Source organism: Perognathus longimembris, chromosome 4 (genome assembly GCF_023159225.1).
Source record: "Perognathus longimembris pacificus isolate PPM17 chromosome 4, ASM2315922v1, whole genome shotgun sequence".
In the NCBI taxonomy this organism is placed as follows: Eukaryota; Metazoa; Chordata; class Mammalia; order Rodentia; family Heteromyidae; genus Perognathus; species Perognathus longimembris.
The window spans coordinates 11248388-11272012 of NC_063164.1; the positions used below are offsets into that span (position 1 = coordinate 11248388).

Genomic DNA, 23625 nt, shown 5'->3' on the forward strand with positions numbered 1-23625 from the left:
AACAACATGTTGGAGGGCCAGATTTGATGTATATATTGTAGTTCCTTGACCCATACTTGAAGGTGGCTTTTAGTAATTGATTCATCTGCATGTTGGACAAATACATTTGTAATAGGCCAGAATGTTGATACAATTTATGGTGTTAGTGCAAAATGAAAGCATAAGGTTGTTTGATTAAAAAATATGGAGGAAGTGGCGCTGTGGCTCAAAGTAGTAGAGTGGTAGCCTTGAGCCAAAGAGCTCAGGGACGGTGTCTAGGCCCTGAGTTCAAGCCCCATGACCAACAAAAAAGTAGAAAAAAAATATGGAGGATTTCAAGTTAAGAAGAGTGGAGCATGGATCCTTAAACCAAGTGCCTAGCCCTCCTGAATGCAGCCCTCATGCAGTAACCTTGTGTCCACAGAAAGCTGCCCTGGAGGGAGGCCTAGGAGATTGTCTTGAACAAACTGGAAGCCACTGCACTCAGGTAGATCATGAGGATCAATCACACAGACAGGGTTTAATATCAACACTCATCAGAGCATCATCTGGCTTTTACTCAGTGGGAGTTATGTTTTAGGCTTGGGTGTGTGTGAGGTTGAAATGAAAGAAAACACCACACACATGTGCTCACATTTCCACACATCACACATACACATATATATGCACATGTATGCACACACACAATTTCTGTCATCTGTCTACCTACTTATCTTTTGGCCAGATTCCTGGGACTCCTGAATGAGCTTGCCTCCATATGAGAACTGAGAACAAGAGAATGGGAGAGAGAGAACAATGTGGTCCATTTTTCCTCAGTGACACAGAAAAGAGGCTTTGGGTAATGAAATGAAATCATACCTTTTCATAGGACTGACTCAGTAAAATAGAGGGCTTGCCAGATGATCTGGGGTGGGCCTCTGTGTCCAGTAGACACTGAAGGTTCCTGTAAGATTAAGAAGTCTTGTTCATGAGCCCACCACAGGAGTGGCGGTACACTTCTGTAATCTCATCACTGAGGTTAAGGCTGGAGATTTGTATATATTCATTCAGGGACACTCCATCTCAGAAACAGTAACAACAGCAAAAGGAGTTAAGTAGCTGATGGTCAGGAAGGACCTGTCAATCCTGGGAGCAGACTCAGATGGTCGCTGATCTGTGTGACCTCAGATTTCCGTGTTTATTGCGCATTACCAGCTCTTTCCCCTTTAGCCCCTAAAATCAGGGTAGTGAATCTCCATCATGCAGGTGAAGTTATGAAAGACTTGAAAAAGATTAGTATTTCTTTTAAGGAAGTGTCAGATTGCATCGAGTCACAGGGGCTGCTAGAAGAGGCATTTCTGTCATGTTCACGTCACATGTGTTATGTGTTCTCTATGGAAGTGTCTCTTAGGGCTGCTTGAATGGCCCTTTATAATGCTCCCCCCTCCCCGTGGCTTGTGCCCATTTAGAAAGGAAGGTGTGAGTGCTCAGGTGGAAAGGTGACAGGTAGGCAGCTCCGCCCCCATGTCCTCACTCACCTCTGCCTAAAGTTACCTGAGCCTTACATGAGGTCTTCCAGTTCAGGAAGCACAGGGCTTGGCGCCCGGAACTCATTCCATAAGTGTTAACTAGGGTTATTATTTTTGTTGTTGAGGACAAAAGATTTTTTATTATTTATTAATCGCCTCAGCTACTTTCAACCTCAGATTTACTGTTACTGCTTGAAACAAAAGAAACAAGGTTGTAATAGTTGAAAAACAAGTACTTGCTAGAGTTTGATTATAACAGCTGTAGAGGAGCCAAGTGGAGATGACAAAACAAAACAAAACAAAAAAACCTTAGAATACCCATGGGTAAGACTTTGAAAGAAATAGTTTCAACAATGTTTTTCTGTTGTTTTTTTTTTTCTGTTTGTTTATTCATTCATTCATTTAGTTAGTGCCAGTACTGAGGCTTGAACTCAGGACCTCACACTGTCATGTGACTCACGGCTGGCATCCTGCCACTTGAACCACAGCTCCACTTGGAGCTTTTGCTGATTAAAATCTTTTGTCTGCCTAGGCTGGCTTTAACTCTTGATTCTCAGATCTCAGCCTCCTAAGTAGCTAGGATTGCAGATGTGAGGCAACAGCACCTAGCTCCAGAGAGCTAGCTTGCTTGCTTGCTTTCTCTCTCTCTTTCTTTCTCTCTCTTTTTTGCTCTCTCTCTCTCTCTTTCTTTGGCTTGAACTCAGGGCCTGGGCACTGTCCCTGAGCTTTTGTTGAAGGCTAACACTCTATCACTTGAGCCATAGCGTCACTTCTGGCCTTTTCTGTTTATGTGATACTGAGGAATTGAACCCAGGGCTTCATACATACTAGGCAAGCACTCTACCTCGAAGCCACATTCTCAACCTTCCAGGGAGATTTCTAATGACTGCTGAGTTGGCTGAAGTAGGAAGAACAGAAAGTTCTTTTATTTTGTCGGTTGTGGGGCCTAGGTGCTGTCCTTGAGCTCTTCAGCTCAAGGCTAGCACTCCACCACTCAAAACACAGCGGTACTTCTGGTTTTCTGGTGTTTAATTGGAGATAAGAGTCTCACGGACTTTCCTGCCTGGGTTGGCTTTGAACTGCGATCCTCAGATCTCAGCCTCCTGAGCAGCTAGGATTACAGACGTGAGCCACCGGTACCCAGCTAAGAAGTTCTTGATAACTATTTAAGTTATTACATATTACCATACAGAGGGTTGAGTTTAGCATATTAAACATAGTTAACAAAGTTAAAAAAAATCATACTTAGAAAGATCCAGTAAGCATCATCACTAAGTCATTCATGTTTTAGTTGACTTCAAGGTGTATTGAGAATTGCCTGAAATTTCTGCTTTCTGTCACCAGTATCCTTTTTGTTTTCTCTCTAATAATTTGTACCCTCAACAAAAGTCCTGTGTGCTTCTCAGTGAAAAGCAAATGAGAGCATGGTTCAATACAGAAAAAAAAAAAAAAAGAAGAGAAACAACAGGTGTTCCTGATAAGTTCCAAGGTACTTAGTCCATCTGGGAGAAACAACATTAATGGAGTAGCACCTCATTTATTGCATGGTAGGGTGTTTTCCACTTGTCCTCCTTTCATTCAATACTGGTACTTGAACTCAAGGTCTTGTGCTTCCTTGCCTTGTGCTCCACCACTTGAGCCACATGTCCAGCTCGATATTTGCTGATTATTTGGGAATGTAGTCTCACAGATTTTCTGCCTAAACTGACCTAAAAGGCCCATCCTTAGTATCTCAGCCTCCTGAATAGCTAGAATTATAGTTGTGAGGCACTGGCATCTGGCTGACATTGCATTTGTTGTTTGTTTTGTACTGGTATTGGGGCTTGAACTCAGACCCTGGATGCTGTTCCTAAGCTTTGTTTTTTTTTTCTTATTTATTTATTTATTTATTTATTTATTTTCTTTTTATTTATTTATTTATTTCAAATTTTTATTATCAAACTGATGTACAGAGAGGTTACAGTTTCATTCGTTCGGCATTGGATACATTTCTTGTACTGTTTGTTACCTTGTCCCTCATACCCCCCTCCCTCCCCCTCTTTCCTTCCCCCCCCCCAGGTGTTCAGTTCACTTACACCAAACAGTTTTACAAGTATTGCTTTTGTAGTTGTTTCTCTTTTTTTACCCTGTGTCTCTCAAATTTGGTATTCCCTTTGAATTTCCTACTTCCAATACCAGTAAACACGGTTTCCAATATACTCAGATAAGATTACAAAGACAGTGTAGGTACAACCACAGGAATGTGATACAAGAACATCATCAATAATAGAAGCTACAGATACACATAGGACGTTGAAAGTAGTTACAACTGTGATATAACAATTGTTTCCATAACATGGAGTTCATTTCACTTAGCATCATCTTATGTGTTCATAAGGGTATAGCTATTGGGCCTTGTGATGCTCTGCTATGACTTGCCTAAACCTGTACTAATTATTCCCAATAAGGGAGACCATAGAGTCCATGTTTCTTTGGGTCTGGCTCACTTCACTTAGTATAACTTTTTCCAAGTCCTTCCATTTCCTTACAAATGGAACAATGTCATTCTTTCTGATAGAGGCATCAAATTCCATTGTGTACATGTACCACATTTTCCTGATCCATTCGTCTACTGAGGGGCATCTGGGTTGGTTCCAGATTCTTGCTATGACAAATTGTGCTGCGATGAACATTGTTGTGCTGGTGGCATTACTGTAATTTTGTTTGTGGTCTTTTGGATAGATACCCAAAAGTGGGGCTGTTCCTAAGCTTTGTTTTGCTCAAGGCTGATGCTCTACAACTTCTGGCATTTTGATGGCTAATTGGAGAGATGAGTCTCACAACCTTTCCTGCTCAGGTTTGCTTCAAATGGTACCCTCAGATCTCAGCCTCTAGAGTTGCTTAGATTACAGGCTTGAACCACAGGATGCCCAGCTTTGCATTCTTTAGTTGTCAGGAAAGAAAACTCCACAGTATAAGATCTGAGTCTTTCTTGATTATGAGAAGCTCATCAGGGAATGGTTACTATTTATTGCCAAGCTAGCCTTGGACAAGAGTGGCAAATTAAACTGACTGTGTTGTTTAGCTTATATCAGCACAGAACTTCAGTGGAGAAAGATAGAGATGTAGGGCAGACATTTTGGACTTCATCCAAAATAAAACCTGGCAGGGCGAGGTGACCCTGCCTGCAGCTTTCCCAAAAGAATGTGTGTATGAGGATCAGGTGTGCGTGTGAGTAGGTACAGTAGGAGAGCAGATGTAAAGAAAATTATTATTAAGAAAATATAAATTCTCCAGGAGAGCTGGGTGAAGGTTGACCACAGTGAACTGTTTCCCTATGGATTTTCTCATCTTCCTCTCCTCCTCTAACCTTGCTTCCCCAGACAATCCCTTGGGGAATTATTTATCCAGAACTTTCAAGAATACCATTTCTCACACGTAGATTTTCCACTTAGTGAACAAGAACAACTTCTTTAAAAATAGTGTATTTAAAAAAAAATAAGTATTAAGCATCTGGGTCAAAAGTAGCTTTAGTCTTGTTCCAAGTCAGGAGGTGCCTGAATTCACTCAGTGGCTTGGGTTGGGAAAGAGCATCTATGCAAGCAAGGCTCAATGCTATAGGAGTTTCAAGTGTGTATCTGTGAGTACTCTGTCTCTGGGTGAATCAGATTATTGTTCATGGATCTAAAAAAACACCAGCAATCTCCCTCCAATATTCTCTGATCCTCTTTACTCCCCATGCTCTTCTTCCGCCACTTTATTATCTGTCTGCCTGTCTGTCTATCATCTATCTTTAATTACTTCTATTAGGTATAGGCAGTAGTAGGGTTTGAACTCAGGACTTTTGCAGTTGCAATCTACGTAGGTGTGCATTTATTTTTCCACAAAGAAAACATTCCTATAATAATAAGTTTATTCACTGAAGTAAGAATAAAAGCACAGCCTTATTATTTTGCTGTGGAGTTAACACGCTTCACTTCTTAGGAAATGAGAACAAATCACCTTAGTTTTTCCTTAGGCCTCACATATGGGCTGGTTTTACCATCGGTGAGCATATTCTTTTTAAGTTTGTTACTTCCCCAGTGCTCAGGAATCCAAAGATGGTTTAAAAGTCTAGGAAGGAAATGCGATCAGACCCTAAAGATTTATTACTTGGGTCTGCCTGGAATTAATTAACTGAGTCAGTCCCTCTGTTTTCCTTGGAGTGCATCCAAAATCAACTCTGTGTGGCTTCTCCCAGAATAACACTTCTGGGCTCTTCTTCCAAAAGAAAATGTGTTGTGGGCCTATCAGAGCCGAAGAGTAAACTTAACAAAGCAAGGAGAATGGGTGATTGTGTCCTTAAGCTTTATAGCAAAAATTACTTAAAGGATATTTATTTTTGGAGTCAGTTGTTTTGTTCTGTGAACTCCATATATTATATTGGTAAAATGAATTAAGAGTCTAAGTCAAAGCCAGGTGGGTGGCTCATGCATGAGATCTTAGCTGTTCAGGAGGCTGAGATCTAAGAATCAAGGTTCAAAGCCAGCTATGCAGACAAATCCACGAGACTCTTATCTCCAATTATCCAGCAAAAAGACAGAAGTGGAGCTGTGGTTCAAGTGATAGAGTTACAATCTTGAGTGAAAAAAGCAAACAAGAGGGCAAGGCCCTAAGTTCAAGCTCCAGGACCCACACACATATACAAAAGTAATAAAAATTGTAGTCAACACACTAGTCATTTTAAAATGGATTTTTGTTCTTTTTGTCTAACTGAAATATCCTGTCCAGGCTTAAAATACTTCTGATGCTGATCTTACTTTAAAAGGTGTGTGTGTGTGTGTGTGTGTGTGTGTGTGTGTGTGTGTGTGTGTTGGCTCTAGGGCTTGAACTCAGGGCCTGTGTGCTGTTCCTTGCTCAAGGTTAGTACTCTACGACTTGAGCCACAGCTCCACTTCTAGCTTTGCTGGATAATTGAGATAAGAGTCTCATGGATTTTTCATGCATAACTGGAGATAAAGAGTCTCACAGACTTTCCTGCCCAGGCTGCTCTCGAGTCAGGATCCTCCAATCTCAGACTCCTGAGTAGCTAAGATTACAAGCATGAGCCGCAGGTGCTCAACTCCATAAATGCCTTTAAAAAAAAAATTGAAGTACAACTGAGAAGTTCAAAACGGGGTTGGGGGGATGTTTTGCGAAGGAGACACTGAGAATTCTTATGGTGACAATGTCATTTGTAAAGTTCTCTAGTCTCAGGTACATGAGCATGATGATTCCATCCTGGAGGGCTAGTGATCATTTGAATACAGTCCTTCAAGTACATGTGCTTTCAGAATTGTGTCATATTTGAAGAAGAGGAAGGCCCACGCTTGGTGCAGAATAACCACTTCCCATTATTGACAAGAAAGCAAAGAGCACAGTGTGAGACACTCCACGTTGTATACCTCCCCTGGCCTTCTTGTTCAGTGACTTCTTTCTCTGAGAGTTTCAGGTCAGGTCCTCTATAGCTTGAACATCTCAGGCTGCTTCTATTTCTTGAAGCCTCTAGTATTGTAAAAAATGTATGGATCAAGCTGCGAGCTTGAGTTGGTTGTGGACATGTGCTTACAAATGCAGGGAGAACATTGCTGTCTTGGCACATTGTTGGCTTTTCTGTGACCAATTGAATAATGCCACAGTTGGAAGCCTGCCACCTTCTGTGGACTTTGTGAATGGAGTGGCCACCTCTTCCCTCTTTTTAAAAAAGTTTTAATTTTGTCAAGGTGATATACAGAGGGGTTACAGTTACATACATAAGGTAGCAAGTACATTTCTTGTCAAACTTGTTACCCCCATCCCTCATGTTATTCGAAGGGGCTCTCCTGTAATTCTGAATGTGTTAGTCCAGATTTGTGTCTCATACATTGACCCTCACAAGGCCCATATTTGGAAAATGGCTCACAGAAGAGAAACAGAGGATACAGTCCAGCTTTATTTTCCAAACAGGCCTGTAGTTGGTACAGATTGAGTTGGGGATACCCCAGAGCCTACCTGCCTTCCAAGTCCAGGTCTACCGTCCGTAGTTATATGACCTTGAGCACATCCATGACGTGACCTCCCTGGGACTCAGTTTACTCATTTCTTTTCAGTGTTGGGAATCAAACTCAGGGCTGTGCATGTTGGGCAAGCACTCTAACAATGGGTAATCTTTACAGCCCAGATCCCTCATCTTAAAAGATGGGAAATAATTATTCTCCTTAGATATTTGTTGTGAAGATTAAGAAATTAAAATAGCTTATCACAAAGCTCATCACATGCAGTGATGTTCTAAATACTGTACAATAGTAACATGTTGTGTGTCTTGACTTTTTTCTTTTCAGTAAAAATAGAAATACACTTTTTATATGTGCATAATTGAATACATGTAATTGCCTGGGCATTTTAAAACATTCCAAAGAATGCAAGGGAGTCTCTGACTCCAATTCCCTCTCACTGAAGACCTACTGACTCTTGTTCTTTAGTTGTGGAGACAGTTGAAGCGCTAAGCAGAGTTTCCAGAAGCATTAAAACTGCTCAGTGAAGTTTAGTGATTGGTAATGTGAAGTCAAAATGGCCCAGCTCCATGGAAACCCCTGAAGCCCTCCAAACTTCCTTCAGCAAGAACTGTTCAGATTTCACCTGTCACGCTTTAAAATTACCTTTAATTTCAGTCTAGAATTTCCATGTCTATCAAACATCGCCCAGTCCTGAACATCACTTCTGTAAGTTTGATGGGCAGATCGGGCACTTGCTCCCACCTTACCAAGGTTCACAGGCACATACACCTAAGTGGGGGAAGATTTTGGTTTCATAAATGTTGATACTCAAGTTAGTCTGTAATATTTGGTTTCTGAGAAGTGTGTGAAAGTGATTTATTACTGTTGATCGAAGAATCCCCATGTGTCCCATCCCATTCTTTTTATAAAGAATATAGAGTGGGGGAAGGTGGATGAGAAAGGGTGATGAGGTGAGTCTGATGGGGATGCATTAAATTCATATATGAAGCCCCCTTGTGCAATTAACTGAAGTGAATCAAAGTGTGTCTGTGTGAAAGAGAGAGAGAGAATATGGCTGTCATTGCATTATGGAGAGAGAGAAAAGTCTGGCATAGGGTAGTGGAGAGTTGACAGGACCCTGAATAGCCTCTCAGGCTCAGTTCCCCAGACACATTGTGACATCAGTTTATGTGATCACAGAGATGGTACTTGGCAAAACCTGAGCTTTTAAGTACTTTATATGCCACAATTCCATATCACTAAGGCTATTTTACTGGCACAATAGTGGTAATTAAAGAGTAAGTAGGCCTCATACCACTTAAAAGATATCTAGAACTATCCAGTTCTTGTGGTGGTACATACCTGTAATCTCAGCGACGGGATGATCATTGGTTCAGGGCCAGTTGGTGAAACAGAGACGGTGTCTCAAAACAAACTATTAAAGGGGCACAGAGTATGAGTAGAAGGGGTGAGATAAATTGGAGTTCATTGAAAAGTGTGTGGAAACATAACAGTGATAACCTAATCCCTCTGCAAACTAAGAAGACCAGTAGCAACAGCAAAACAACATCCAAAGGGCTGGGGGGGTAGCTCACGTAAGGCCCTGGGTGTAATTCTCAGTATTCCTACACTGATTTAGGAAGAATGTTTTGTTAAGTGTGTGTTCATTTTGATTAAAGGAATGCTAACAAATCCTGGATGGTTCCATGACTGCACCCCAATATTAGCAAAATCATAATCCTGGGGTGCATGTGTCAGGCTGTGTCCTAGCTATCCAGCAATCATCTAACATACTTCCTCCTTTGTGGCTTTGGAAAGACACTGTGTTCTGTACTTCTCAGCAATCTTCTCTTTTTTTCTTTTCCTTAAGTCCAAGACCGTGCCTTGAACTTGGTATGTGATGCTTTCTTTCACTAGCTAGCACTCTAAACAACTGAGCCAGGCCTCCAGCCAGTCCCCCTCCCCCAGCAATCTCTTCTTAAAGCTTGAAAAGTTATGTCAATAATAGCAATTATAGAAATTCTAGAAAACACAGAAGTATAAAGAAGACTACACACCATCTGAAATTATGTCTTGAGAGAACTACTGCAGGGGTGCTTCTGTTACCAATACTTTCTTAGAAGAAGTGATAAAAGCAAACACAAGATCTCAAGTTATTGGAGCCTCATAAAGGAGTCTTCATCATCACCCATACACTCACACATATAAGAATGCTCATGTGTATACTCACTGCTGAAAGCTTAAAGGCAACTTCAGGCAGTAAGAGGAGTAAAGAGAAGGGAATCTTGTTTATTTCATGTATATTAGGTACATTGTGTATATTGTTAGGAACATTGTAGAAGACAATGAGGCTTCAACTTGCAGTTCTCTCCTAGGTGCCAGGATTTCAGGTGGTTGTGCACCTCCAGGTATCTTTATCTTTCAGGTATTAAGTTGAAAGTCATTTACTTGCTCAAGGGCTTCCTCCTCCTTAATCAAGGAAATCAAGGAGAAAAGTTTAAACAGAACTCATTCTCAATTAGAAAAGAAGCCCACTGGCAGCCGCTGTACCTACTTCTTCTCCTTTCCTGCCCTTCCACCCTTTTCTGTAGGAGACTGCACCCTAGAGTCTGCCTAGTTATCATCTCAAAGGAAGTACTGCCTCTTCCTAACTAGTCCCTTGATAGAGATAACCAAGTATGTTTTCTCTAAGTCCAAGTACTTCATTGTTCCTTTGTAAGAGAAGAGATAAGGGTCCACTTTGATCTAGTTAAACTACTTAGATGACTTCAGAGATTTTTTTTTTTTTCTGTGAGCAAAACTTACCTGTTCAACAAACCTGGCATAGAGTTTTTCCTACCCACCTTATTGCCACTTCTGTGGTACATGTAATAGTGGTGACCTAATGTCATTATTCTCTTCACTTGAGTTTTGTGTTCTTCTGTTATATGGCAAGGAAACAGAAAAGCCACATTTTGAGAGGTTGACTGAACAGTCTTTATTGGAAAGCCGGCGAATGCCGGTGGATTCTTGTCAAAAAGACCTGCAGCCCTGCGAATACACTCAACACTGTCCGAAAACAGCCATGAGAGGAGAGAAAAGAAAGAGCAGAAAAACAATACCAACAAACCAGATCATCTCCAGTGGGGAGCTGAAGTGGGATGCCATGGTGACTGAAGAAGAGACAGGAGACAGGAAACAGGACAGGAGGCATGGTGTACCTGTGCCTGAGCTGGTCCAGGCTTAAATAGGGTCAGGTCAGGGGCAAGGTCACAGGGAGTTTGAGAGTTTATGACCAAGTCCCTGCCCCTGCCCTCTAGGAAATCAGGCATGCCCATCACCTGGGAGGTAGGACTTCCCTGCCTCCACCCTCAAGACAAGATGGCACCAGTCCAACTCAATACCCTACCATCCACAATGTAGCCAAGATGGTGCCAGTTAGATTCATCATCCCTACTTCACTTCTATCTTAATTTTTATAAGTCTAGAACTTTTGGGCTCTTCTGCTTATTTGTATGTTTGACAGAGGAACCTTTGGTACTAGATGAATTAGAGGGAACTTTAAGAGCTAACTTCTTCATGGAGGGGAAATGGAAGCACAGAAACCATGGGACAAAGGGTGAACTAATTCAGCAGGGATAATTACTAGACCATATGTTGGAAATGAACTATACCACTGGGGGGAGTGTGGGGAAAAAGTGGGAGAAAATGAGGGAGGTGGTGACTTCAAAAAGCAGTGGACTCATTACCTGATTGATATTACACCTCTGAACTTATATTACACTTCTGTACATCACCTTTACGATAAATTTTTTTAAATAAAACTACTAAGTTGAAAAAAAAAGAGCTATCTTCATGCTATAAGCATGGTTCAGTATCATAATGACCTTAAAAGTGGATGAGGCCTGTGTAATTGTTGCCAGTGGGTGTGATTTTGCTTTCTTCTCAGAGAGGCAAAAATGCATAGCTAGCCCCAGAACCTTCCAGCTGATTGAGCTGGGGTTAGCTGTTTAAGTTATTGGGTTCGTTTCCTTAGTATTGTTCGTAATCATATATGATCATGTCTTTCATTCTTCTTAGGTATATTTGTGTGATGCATTACATTACTTGACTGAAAAATTTTCCAACAAGCCTTGGATAATACAGATAAATTCTGCTTGTATGTTATTAAACTTAATTTTCTAATGTTTAATTTCCTAATATCTTGTTGAGGAATTTTGTTCCTATGTTCATGAGAAGATTTCTTCAGGTGTAAGATAAGCAGACTTTTCATTAGTTTTTTGTCTTTTCTAGTGAAAATCCTTTCTTTGAGTCTAGGCAATGTATGATTCTTTCATTTATAAATACTGTATACTGTGATAAACACTGAATAAATATTTGCGAAAATGAATGGAATCTACTAGCTATTTCAAATGTAGGTGATTTAAAATATCCAATCAATTGAATTGTAATAACATAAAAAAAGAAATCTGTAATTTTTTTCCGGTCCTGGGGCTTGAACTCAAGGCCTTGGCACTGTCTCTGAGCTTCTTTTGCTCAAGGCTAGTTAGTACTCCACCACTTGATCCACAGCACACTTCTGGCTTCTGTTTAGGTGGTACTGAGGAAGCAAACCCAGGGCTTCATGCATGCTAGGCTAGCACTCTACCACTAAGCCACATTCTCAGCCAAAATCTCTATAAAAATTTTTTAAAGACTTGGGCTGGAACTCAGGGCCTGAGTGTTATCACTCAGCTTTTTTGCTTAAGGCTAGTGCTCTACTCTGTGACCCACAAATCCACTTCTAGCCTTTTGATGGTTAATTGGACATGAGAGTCTCATGAACTTTCCTGCCCTGGCTGGTTACAAACTGCAATCCTCAGATCACAGCCTCCTGAGTAACTAGGGTTAGAGCCATGAGCCACCAGGGCCCAGTTGAAGAAGGTTTTTAAGACTGAAAATATTTACAAGTCAAGGCCAGTTCTAACAAGGCTGTTCTAACAAAGGGCCATGAGCTCAGTGATTAGAACAAGACCCGAGCTACTCACATCTCAAGATCAAAGAAGGGGTCTCAGGTTCTAATGGTTGACTGGCAACTTTGGTGCACTTTGCATTCTGTTGTTCCACTCCAATTTCTGCCTTCGTTTTGTATGGTATTGTGGGGTGTGTGTCTATTTTTTGAGTTTTCTATTTTTTAGGAGCCCACCAGTCATTGGATTAAGGGACCATACTAGCTCAATTGATCTCATCTTAATTGATATTTCTGTAGTGACTCTTTTTCCAAACAAGGTCAGATTTTGAGATTCTGGGGGTTAGGACTTCAAAATATGAATATGTGGGGTAAGAAGGCTGATATGTCTGCCTCCCTCCCTCCTTCCCTCCCTCCCTCCCTTCCTTCCTTCCTTCCTTCTTTTCTTTTCTCTTTTCTTTTTCAGGAAATGTTATTTTTGTAATACAGACATGAGGATAACACTTCTGTGAAGGAATTTTCCTTACAAAAGGGGCTTTAAAGTTTTTACATAAACAGCTACTAGCTAATTCTGAACAATCAGACTTTTAAGTTGCAGATCACTCCTGGGTGGCATGTTAGTTTAGCAAACACCAGCATTTTGTCTTTGGACTATTCTATTTTTCTTGTCCTTTTACTATTTCACTTTATTTGATTTTCACTGAGTTCTGAGGGTTATTTAATTCACCTGCTTCTCAGAGAATTCCTTATGCTACAAGCAGATAGTTCTGCCACTAGATGGTGTACCAGGACTGGGAGAAAAATTGAAATGCATCAGCCAATGTGATTATTTTTCCACACCTTATTTCATGATACAGGTTGTTTTTAATAAGACAAAGATGAAATCCTAAGGTTGTGTAGACTTAATTATGTGTAGAGATTTTCTTTTCCATTACATGAAAACAGAAATCTGGGCTAGAATTCTTTAGGAGGTAAAAAAAGAAGTCAGTGAAAAAGCACTGAGAGAACTTGATCTCTGATTAGATTTGACCATAATCTTAGTCTGAGATGTGGAAGAAAGGTTTTTGAGGTTAGAAGACTCTTCCTGAAACAGAAACAACCAAAGGAAATGTTTTCTAGCTGTAAGACGATAGAATATTGGTGCAGAAAGAGTATTCAGCCATCAGTTAACTCAGCAGCCTCAATTGAGGTCTTCAAGCAAAAAATAGCTCACAATGAGCATTTCTCAGCTTGAAGGATCTCTTTTAAAAATTATTATAATTAGTGGTCAATATTAAAACAATCCCAGTGTTTCCCACAACCAGTCAGATTCCGGATTTCTTAAAGACTTGGCAAAAGCAGCTGACTCCCCACCCCTATTCACTGGGCTGAGTCTCTTCTGCTGCTTTCGTTGGGACTTGTAATTTCGAGTTGACTATTTTACCTCCCATCCCTTATTTTATGACACTGAACCTTTACTCATATTTAATAAGGTACCTGCCCTGCCCAGCCCATGGAAGGTATTTGGACATGTGACCTGGTTTTCTAGTTCATGGAACTTGATGTGAGGCCCAGGGAGGGGGCTGACACTTTGTTCAATCCTCCTCTGTCTCCCAATGCTTCAGCTACTTGAGAGGAAAGAGCCCTTGGTTTGCCCTAAAAGAATGAGGCGATTCCAGTAGAGTCAGTGGAAGGTGACTAAAACCTGAAAGAAAAACACAACCTCCCAAATAAGCTTATGTTAATGAATAGAAAACCTCTTGGAAGTACGTCCAAACAGATGGGGGCATTCTCAATGGACTCTGCCTTACAGAGAATGTGGAGAGAATGAATAAACACATGATTGGGAGATCAGTGGTCAATGGGCAAAAGAAAGAAAGGAAGCGAGAAGTGACTCATTTGCAGGTCTGGGCAGTTTCTGGGGTAAACTCATTATTCAAGTATTGGACAGGTGATTAAGGAGACTGCATGATTGAGGAGACAAGGTTGCAAGTCAGCTAGCCATTGAATGGTTTGTTATTATCCAAAAAACAGCGGGATGCTGTCCTGAATACCCTTGAAATGGTTGTCAGAGACTCTTTGCCATGGAAATCAGTTTTTGAAAAGAAAATAAAAAGGGGTGAGTAATGTCATGATTCCAAAGGGGCCAGTGAAGGCTCTTCCTTTCCTTAATAAAAACAAATGGGAGGGAGGAAGTTTGCTTAGGGATAGCAAACATTGAGTGCTTACTGTGTGCCCAACTCAGTAGTAATAGATGAGGCGACAGAGGACTAGAAAGATCAGATAACTTCCACCTTCACTTAGCCCAATTCCTCCAAAAGAAGTAGATTTCATCAGCCAGTTCTAGCTATGGTTCTCAAAGCTTCCCACTGACCAACCCAGCTACTCTAAGGCCCCGCCACCCTGCCCTTGGACAACAATGTGGCTTGGCCCGTTAGTAAGTGCCTAGGATGCCCCAAGCCAAATAGATTGGCTTTTCGATAAGTTCACAGCATGTTCTGGGCCAGATCTAGATGAACTTACTGACAAACGTACAGCATGTCTTGGAACAAACTAGAAAAAGTGGTTTTGTTATGCCATTTTGCCTGATGGCATGTAAAAAAAAAATCTAGAACTAAAATATTAGTTTGTGGCATGCAACAAGTTTGTTTCCAAAGTTTCTAAAGAACAAGTAGATTGTCAACAGACTTAACATCCTAAGATCATGTATAAATGACACCTGGGAAATGTCAGTCAGCTCACCTGATTTCCACCCAGAGCATGCTGGGTAAAATGTCCAATAAGGGTAGGTCATGTAAGGTTTCTACATATCATGTGTCTTGAGAGAAGGCAATGTGACTTGTGAAGAGAGAACTGTATGTGGTTGGAGCTTAGAGATGGTGACTGTACCATGTTAATGAAGTAAGTGGCTGATCCTCCTTCCACTCGCATGCATCGACCTGACAGAGGCCCAGAGTGAAAGGCAGTGCATGAGAGGTGGCAGGCCCATGGCCTTCAGGAGGCAGAGAGGCAGGGAACCTTGTTAGAAAGCCCATCCCTGCCTGCAGATGTAAACCCCGCGCTCCTGGAGATTTGACTCCTCAGACCAGTCCTGAGAAGCAACTTCATAATGTTGAAAAAATAGCTGATGTAAGAGAAAGAAGAGAATTGTATCCCTTTCAGCTTGCAGATACTGTTAAGCTCTTCCAGTCAGGGAATTATTAAGCCAGCCAGGAGGTCTGGAGAAGACACCCCCCCCCCCCCCCCCCCCCCAGGTACTCTGTGCATCATCGGGACATGGGCATTTTCTATTTGGTCTTATTTTGGGTTTCATTCTCTCTTCTTCTTTTACTCTTCCCCCCTTCCCCCTTGGCTCTTTCTCTGTCTCTCTCTCCTTTCTCTCTGAAATTACTAGAGATGGATCCCAGGGTCTCATACACGGTAGACAAACATTCTGCTACTTAAGCCGCATCCCTACTTGTGTTTGTATTTGTTTTTGAGATAGTCTCACCAATTTTGCCCAGGTTTTCCACAAACTCAAGATCCTCTGGCCTCTGCCTCTTGAGTAAGTGGAATTATAGGTGCAAACATTTTAGTATTGAAGTTTTTCAGCTTGCTTTATTGTCCTAAATAGGTCACAGTGCCTAATGATTGGAGCTTCCTGCTAGCAGCTCCCCTAGCAATGTTTTGGTCTTTGGGGCTTGATACAGTGTTGAAAAGTCTGCTCTTGTCATTTAGTGGCATGATTTTGGGAGGGGCACAGGGAGGAGAGATCAAACCCTGTGCTCCATAGATCTACCTTAAACTTTTGATTTTTTTCTTGCCACAATTCTAAGTGGAGGGGGAGGGTCAAATGTTCTATTTTATGTTTTATTGTATATCAACAACCATTTGTTAGATGAATAAATGAGCTTCAAGTCTCTCTGAAATGCAATGACCTGGCATGGTTGTGAGCCCTGAGATTATCTGTGGTGAACCCTGAAATGATGGAAGAGTACTGAGTGAGGTGGAGGGTTTTCAAGCCGACTCCATAACTCAAGCTGGTATTTCCCTCCCTTTTACACATTTCATTTATCAGCATTAAGTAAAAGAAGTTTGAGTTAATATCTGCTTCAAAGATTGTACTTCTCTATGTTTTGTAAGGAGAGAGTTAGCTATTTGGTCTTCTACTGACCTTCTTGAAGGTCAGTCTTCTGACTGTTTAGAATGCAGTGGTTTGACCCACCCTGAGTCCCACCCAAGTAATTCCTTTCTATACTTGGAAAAAATTCTATACATACAGGTTTTCTTCCTGGTACCCACATTCTCTGAGAGTTAAAGATTAACACTACATAAAAGTTTGCCTTTTGGTTAGCATTTCCTTACTGGCCGGCCTTCTGTTTATACATTGGTTTTGTTTTTGCATCTCTGTGCAAATGACCTCATTGCTAGGCTGTGTCCTTGCATCTTTCTCCTTCTCCTTTGCCTCTTCATTCAGCCACAACCCCTAGCTAGAAATTAATTTTATATTACCACTTACTGCAAGTGTATGCCCCTCACCAGAACTATCTAAAGACAATATTTACCCTTAGTGGGAGTGATGGCCCTGAAATGTGCCCTTCTGTTCTGCTCTTTCTATATGTATGGTGATGGATTAGTACCGGGTTTTACAACTGATAGGATTGAGGCCTGTTGTTGGTAGCACCATAGTCTAGTTAATATGAGAAAGCTTTAAAGTAAGTTCGTTTGTATGGCTAGGAGACATTTTGTCTTCATCTGGTTGCCCAGACTATATATATATATATTGTGTGTGTGTGTGTGTTTTGCTTTATTATTGTCTTTTTTCCTTTTAACCGTTGTGTATGAAGGGGTTATAATTCAGCATGTCAGTTTATGAGTATAATGCATCCTGATCAATGCCCCCTTCCATCATTCTCTTCCATCTCACCTCACCCCCCCCCCCCCATCCCTTCAAATTGCCTGGTTCCTTAGTGGTTGCATCAGCTACACATTCCCATTAACAGTGTAATACAGTTCCTTTCCCTCCCCACATCCCTGCCAATCTGTATTTTTAAAGTAGTTTTAGTTTCGCAACAAAATAGAGCAAAAGGTTTAGAGACAGCCCATTATACCTTTCCCCTTCCTACATAGCTTCCCTTACCATCAGTGGCCTTTACTGGAGAGTGAGTCTATTATAACCCTTGAGCCTACCCCCAATGCCCACAGTTTACATTAACATTCTTTTTTTTTTTTTTTTTTTGTATTGGAAATGTTATCTGTTTGGACAAATGTATTTGGCACGCATCTCCCATTTTGGGGTCAGAGATTCTTTGTGCTCACAATCCTCAGTACTCTGCCTGTTCACTCTCCCTCCTCACCCCAATCTTATTATTTTTCCATACTTCAGATTCTCAATCCTCTGGCATCTCTTTGAGGTAAAGTTTAATTTGATGAAAGAAAGAAACTTGGCATTTACTTAGTATTGCGCATTCAGATAGAATGCCGACGGATTTTTATGAAACCTGTTAAAGTCCTTTCCATTATACGGTTTTTCTAATCTACAGGATCATATGTATGAATTTTGGGAAATCTAGTTAAGAACAAAGAAGAAAATATCATTTATAATTCAACTACTCCAAGATAAACCTTTAAAATTTTAGTACATTTCCTTCATATAATTTTTTAAAAAATTATCTTAGTTGAACAAAAGGGTTTCAATTCAGCATTGCCAGTTTGAGTACAGTCCATCTTCTTTTCCTGCTTTTGTTATTTTTACTTTGTTACTTAAAGTTTTTTATTTTTAAGTAGTGTACAATGGAGTTTTTGAATATAATGCATCTTGGTCAATGTCACCTCTTTCAATATTCTTACCCATTCCCCCCCAACTCACCCCTTCTCTCTTCTCTTTTTTTGTAGGATATACATTGGATTCTTGTTGCATTTTCCTCCTCTTCTTCATTCAGCTATCCTTTTCTCCTTGATCCCAGCCTATCCTTCTCAAGACTCCCTGTATCTTGATCAGTGTTACCTCATCATTCTCTATTCTCTTCTCTGTCCCAACCAAGTCCCTTGGTTCCATTTTTACATACATACATGGAATATTATGACTATTTTCATTCATTATTCCTCTCTTTGTCTACCCCTCTCCCCTTGACAAAACATGTTTCAGCTTTCTAGTATTTACTTTGTTAAAATGAAAGTTGTTCAGAGGAGTTATACCATTGGACTCAGGTGGAAGAACTGAGAATACTATACTTTAGTCAATTTGTTTGCATATATAAGCATATAGTTCTGTATATATTCTCATATGTGTTTATAATTTAAATCTAACTTCCACATATGAGAGAAAACCTGTGCCCTTTGTCTTCGGAATCTGACTGGCTTCATTTAACATCATTTTTCCCAAGGCTATTTCCTTGCAAATGACATCATAATAGTTTTCTTCCTGATGACTGAATAAAATTCTACTACACACACACACACACACACACACACACACTCACACTCACATCTGGGCAATGGAGAATGGTGAATGGATGAAAGGGTGAATAGTGTGCAGCAATGATCATGCGTGTGAAAGTGTCTTTACTGCAGCTTGATTTTTTTTTTTTTTTTTTTGCCAGTCCTGGGGCTTGGACTCAGGGCCTGAGCACTGTCCCTGGCTTTTTTTTGCTCAAGGCTAGCACTCTGCCACTTGAGCCACAGCGCCACTTCTGGCCATTTTCCGTATATGTGGTGCTGGGGAATCGAACCCAGGGCCTCATGTATATGAGGCAGGCACTCTTGCCACTAGGCCATATCCCCAGCCCCTGCAGCTTGATTTTTAATCTTTTTGATAAAGGCCCAAAAGTGGTATGGCCAAATTATAGGGTATTTCTATTTTTCAATGTTTTGAAGAATCTCCATACTGCCTTTCCTTGTGTTAACATTCCCACCAACAGTGTAACAAGATTCTTCACACAATTTCTTTGAAAATATAATATGGTTTTGTTATAGCATTACACATAAGACACAATTTTATTATTAAAAAAAAACTTTAACAGTAGGAAGTGGCACTGTGGCTCAAGTGGTAGTGCATTAGCCTTGCGCTGAAGAGCTCAGGGACAGGGTCCAGGGCCAGAGTTCAAAGCCCATGACCAACAAAACAACAACATTATATCATTGTTATTTCATTGAAATCATTTAACCAATATACTTAAAAAACCTTACTTGGACAGTTTGCACAATTATATGCAACATGTAGTCTCCATTATGGCATCATGAATTATTTTCATTACTCTAACAATCCTTTGTGTGTTGTTTTCTTTGTGTGTGTGTGTGTGTGTGTGTGTGCGTGTGTGTCACTATGAAGAATTGCAATGAACATCTAGTGCCTGAACATTTATCTGCAATTTTTTATTTTATTTTAGTTTAGACAGAGTTCTACTACGTTTCACAGGATTTTGAACTCAAGATCTTCTTACCTCAGCTGTCTGGAATTACAGGCATGCTCACAACAGTTTTTTTTTTTGCCAGTTCTGGGGCTTGAACTCAGGGCCTGAGTACTGACTTTGTTTTTGCTCAAGGCTAGCACTGCACCACTTGAGCCACAGAGCTAATTCTGGCTTTTTCTATATATGTGGTGCTGAGGAATTGAACCTAGGGCTTCATGTATAGGAGGCAAGCATTCTTGCCAGTAGGCCATATTCCCAGCCCTACAGTTAGCTTTTTTATCTGCATCGTAAAGATGGATTACCGAAATAGACTTACAGCCAGGCTCTGGTAGCTCACACCTGTAATTCTTTTTATTTATTTATTTATTTATTAATTAAACACAAATTTTTTGACAAGGTGTTGTGCAAAAAGGGTACAGTTACATAGTAGGGCAGTGTGTACATTTCTTGTGATATCTTACACCCTGTTTTTCTTTCCCTTCCCTAGGTCAGGTAGACATATATACGATACACAATGTACCAAGAACATATACAGTAGCCTGCGCCCAAGAAAATTTGCCTAGGGCTTTAAATGTAATGTCGATATTAGACAATATGTCGACAGTAGTCTTATATGAACATACATACATAGCTTTTGAGCTATTGTATTCCACTGAGAGGTCAATTTTTGACCTTAATATGTTGAGTAGTTGTTTGGTTTTAGTTACATAATGTTGGGTCGCTGACCCAATCCTGTGGGAAATACCATTTGACAAGCAGTTTTTGGTTTCACAGACCTGGTCTCTACTGTCTCTCCGTCACCCTTTCTTAACAGTCATATATCAGGGAGATCATGCCCCTTTGTTTTCTGTCACACCTGTAATTCTAATGGTCACAGTTCCTGGGCAGGAAGGTCTGTGAGACTCTTTATCTCCAATAAACTACCTCAAAAAAAATCCAGAAGTAGAGCTGTGGCTCAAGTAGTAGAACTAGCCTTGAGCTAAAGAAGCTCAGGTACAGTGCCCAGGCCCTGAGTTCAAGCCCCAGGACTAGCACATACAAAATGAAAGACAGGGTCCTTTGGAGCTTATTACCCACTCACTTTTCCAGAAGGCTGCAGCTTTAGAGAAGGCCTTTGTGTTTGAAAGAGGAGAGAGAGACTCAGAGTTATTTAGCACCTTCATTTAGGGAAGGAGCTGCAGAATGCAGGACATGAGTGGGCAGCATAGGAATGAAGTGGGCAGGTGAGAACTGCAAGCTGGGGCCTAAAGAGGTGTTGTGTTCTTCAGCGTGGGGCCGACATATGTTGGGGGCAGATGTACTGATATGGAACCTGAGGAAATCCTGACTGCCTTTCATCCCCTCCTCCTTGTCGGGGAGTGAGGGTGGAAGTCGGGCCCGAGGGCCATGGTCGTGACTTGGAATAACTGATATGAGATACCTGAACGAGTTTTACATTCAAGTGTTGGATCACCTGGGACATTTCCCAGCCCCTCTAGAGGTGCAGCTCTGCCGTGCTGTCTTCCAGGCTGTGAAGTGCCGTGAGGATGTTCCTCCAGAGTGTCTGACACCTGCTTTTGGAAGGAAGATGAGAACGGATGGGTTGATCTGAGCTGGGAATGTGCAGAAGTTGCTGCTGAGATTGGCAAGGAGACAGGCGAGGATGGGAGGCGCAGTGCTGCCTTAGTGACATGTCATGCGACCCTAGCCACCAGACGAGGGCGCTGCTCAGACTGACTGACAGAGAGAATGGAAATGTGTTTGGTGTATCACTGTTCGTTAAAGATGTTTTTATTGGCATACATTAGTTGCATAAGGCAGAGGGGAGACTCATTGTGACGTGAATCTTTACTGTATTTCCTTTTCAAAACAATTTTGACTGATCTCATTTAAACATTTTTATACATGGATATAATGGACATAGAGCATATACATCCTCATTCACTTATGCTGACGCCCCTCTTGAATGGACCCTGTTTTACTCTTTACTTTCATCATCCTTTTTCTTTTATTGTACCTGTCCTGGGGCCTGAACTCAGGGCCTGGGTGCTGTCCCTCAGGGTTTTGTTGTTGTTGTTGTTGTTCAACAGTAGTGCTTGAACCACAGCTCTACTTTTGGCTCTTTTGGTGATTAGAGATAAGAGTGTCATAGACTTTCTTGGCTGGCTTCAAACCATGATCCTCAGCTTTCAGCTTCCTAAGTATTTAGGATTACAGGTATGACCCATTGGTGCGTAGCTCAGTAAAATTTCTTCTGCCACTGTCATACTTAGTCATCATGTATTTCAGTATTATTCACACTTCATCATTCTCTTTCCCTCTCCCTTCCTCCCCCAAACAATCTCATATGTACAGTCTAGTTATATATATATTTATATACACACACATAGTTTCTGAGCTTGGTTTATTTTGCTCTATGTGATGATTTCCAGCTCTATGCACTTTTCTGAAAATTATATAATTTTGGTTTTCTTTATAGCTAAGTAATATTCCATGCTATATATGTGCTATATTTTCTTTATCCATTCATTGGTGGTTGGGCACTGCTTGGCCATTGTGAACAAAGCTACGGTAGGCATAGGTGTGCAGGTTTCATTTTTCATGCTGAAAAATGTATAGTCATATGCAGTCATAAAGTAGATCTATTTTTTTTTTTTTAGGAACTTCCACACTGATTTCCATAGTGATTTTAGTGGTTTACATTTCCTACCAACAGTACATGGGGGCTTTCCACATCCTCGCCAGCATTTTGTCATTTATTTTCTAGATGATTGCCATTTTCACTGGGATAAGATGAAATATTAGTGTGGTTTTGATTTGCATTCCTTTTATGATCAAGGATATTGAACATTTCTTTACATATCTGCTAGCCAGATCTTTTGCTAGAAGAAATTTCTTGTGAGAACTGTCTATTCAGAACACTTGCACATTTATTATTTAGGTTACTTTTGCCTGCTGTTTGATTTATTTGAGCTCTTTGAATTTTTCTGGATCTGAATCCTTCATCTGTTGAGTAGCTAGCGAAGATTTGCTCTCATATAGTGGGTTGCCTCTTGGTTCTATAATTGTTCTTTTGTTGTCTAGAAGCTTTCTGATTTAGTGATGCCCCATTTTTATGCTCTATGTATTATATTCATGGCTTAGATCCCCCAAACAAGCACACATTGCCACGATGGTGCTTGTGATGTTAACAGTGGTGGGGATTGGGAGAGCCTCTTGGATGTTTCTCTTCCTGACCGCTGGTCCATACCATAGATCCTGATGAGGAGCAGGTTGATTTGTAAAATTGAGGACCATAGTTGTTTATCCCAAGCCATTGCTGTACATATTGACCTAAATGAACATGAAACACTGGTTCAACAGACTAGACTGGTTAGTGCTGGTCTGCCTTGCACTCCCCTCAAGACGGTTCCTGGTGCATCAGAAATCTATAAGAAAACCCCAGAATGTCTCAAGTTCTACGTCAAAGCAAGAATTTGGGTCTCTATGTGCTGAGGTCAAGGACTGCTCTAGTGGACCCTTGAGAATAAGGAACGAGTGATTCTTTTGGCATCTTGGGATTAATGGATCGGCTAGCCTGAAGAAAACCATGCACATTACAATGGCAGCGGGTACAGTAGCTTTTTCTTCCTGAGGTGAAGGTCAGAAGTCTTGGTAAACTCCAGAGTTGACCAGAGCCAAGCATTTGAGCTGAATATAAGAACACCCTAACCCTGCTCAATATACCTTGTTAATTTTTATAAATGAACATTACCAGGCTTTCTATTGTTCCTTTAACCTTAGCAATATTATTATTATTTTCATTTTTATTATTACAGTGATGTACAGAGGGGTTGCAGTTATATAAGTCAGGTAATGAGAACATTTCTTTTTGTCACCTCTTCCCTCAT

General features: G+C 40.8%; 1 protein-coding gene across 3 annotated transcripts in view; it reads left to right on the forward strand.

Moving 5' to 3' along the window:
• The window catches only part of Ap1s3 (adaptor related protein complex 1 subunit sigma 3), a 49785-nt gene that overhangs the window by 5602 nt on the left and 20558 nt on the right, over window positions 1-23625 (forward strand). Inside the window, exon 2 of one of the 3 annotated variants that reach the window (XM_048344663.1) lies at window positions 704-817. The exons of 1 other annotated variant lie outside the window; for it this stretch is intronic. In XM_048344663.1, coding sequence (XP_048200620.1) covers window positions 737-817 — 81 coding nt within the window. In that variant the 5' untranslated portion in view covers window positions 704-736. Of the gene's footprint in view, window positions 1-480; window positions 818-23625 lie in introns of those variants that run through there. One more of the 3 variants, XM_048344662.1, reaches the window with a different exon arrangement.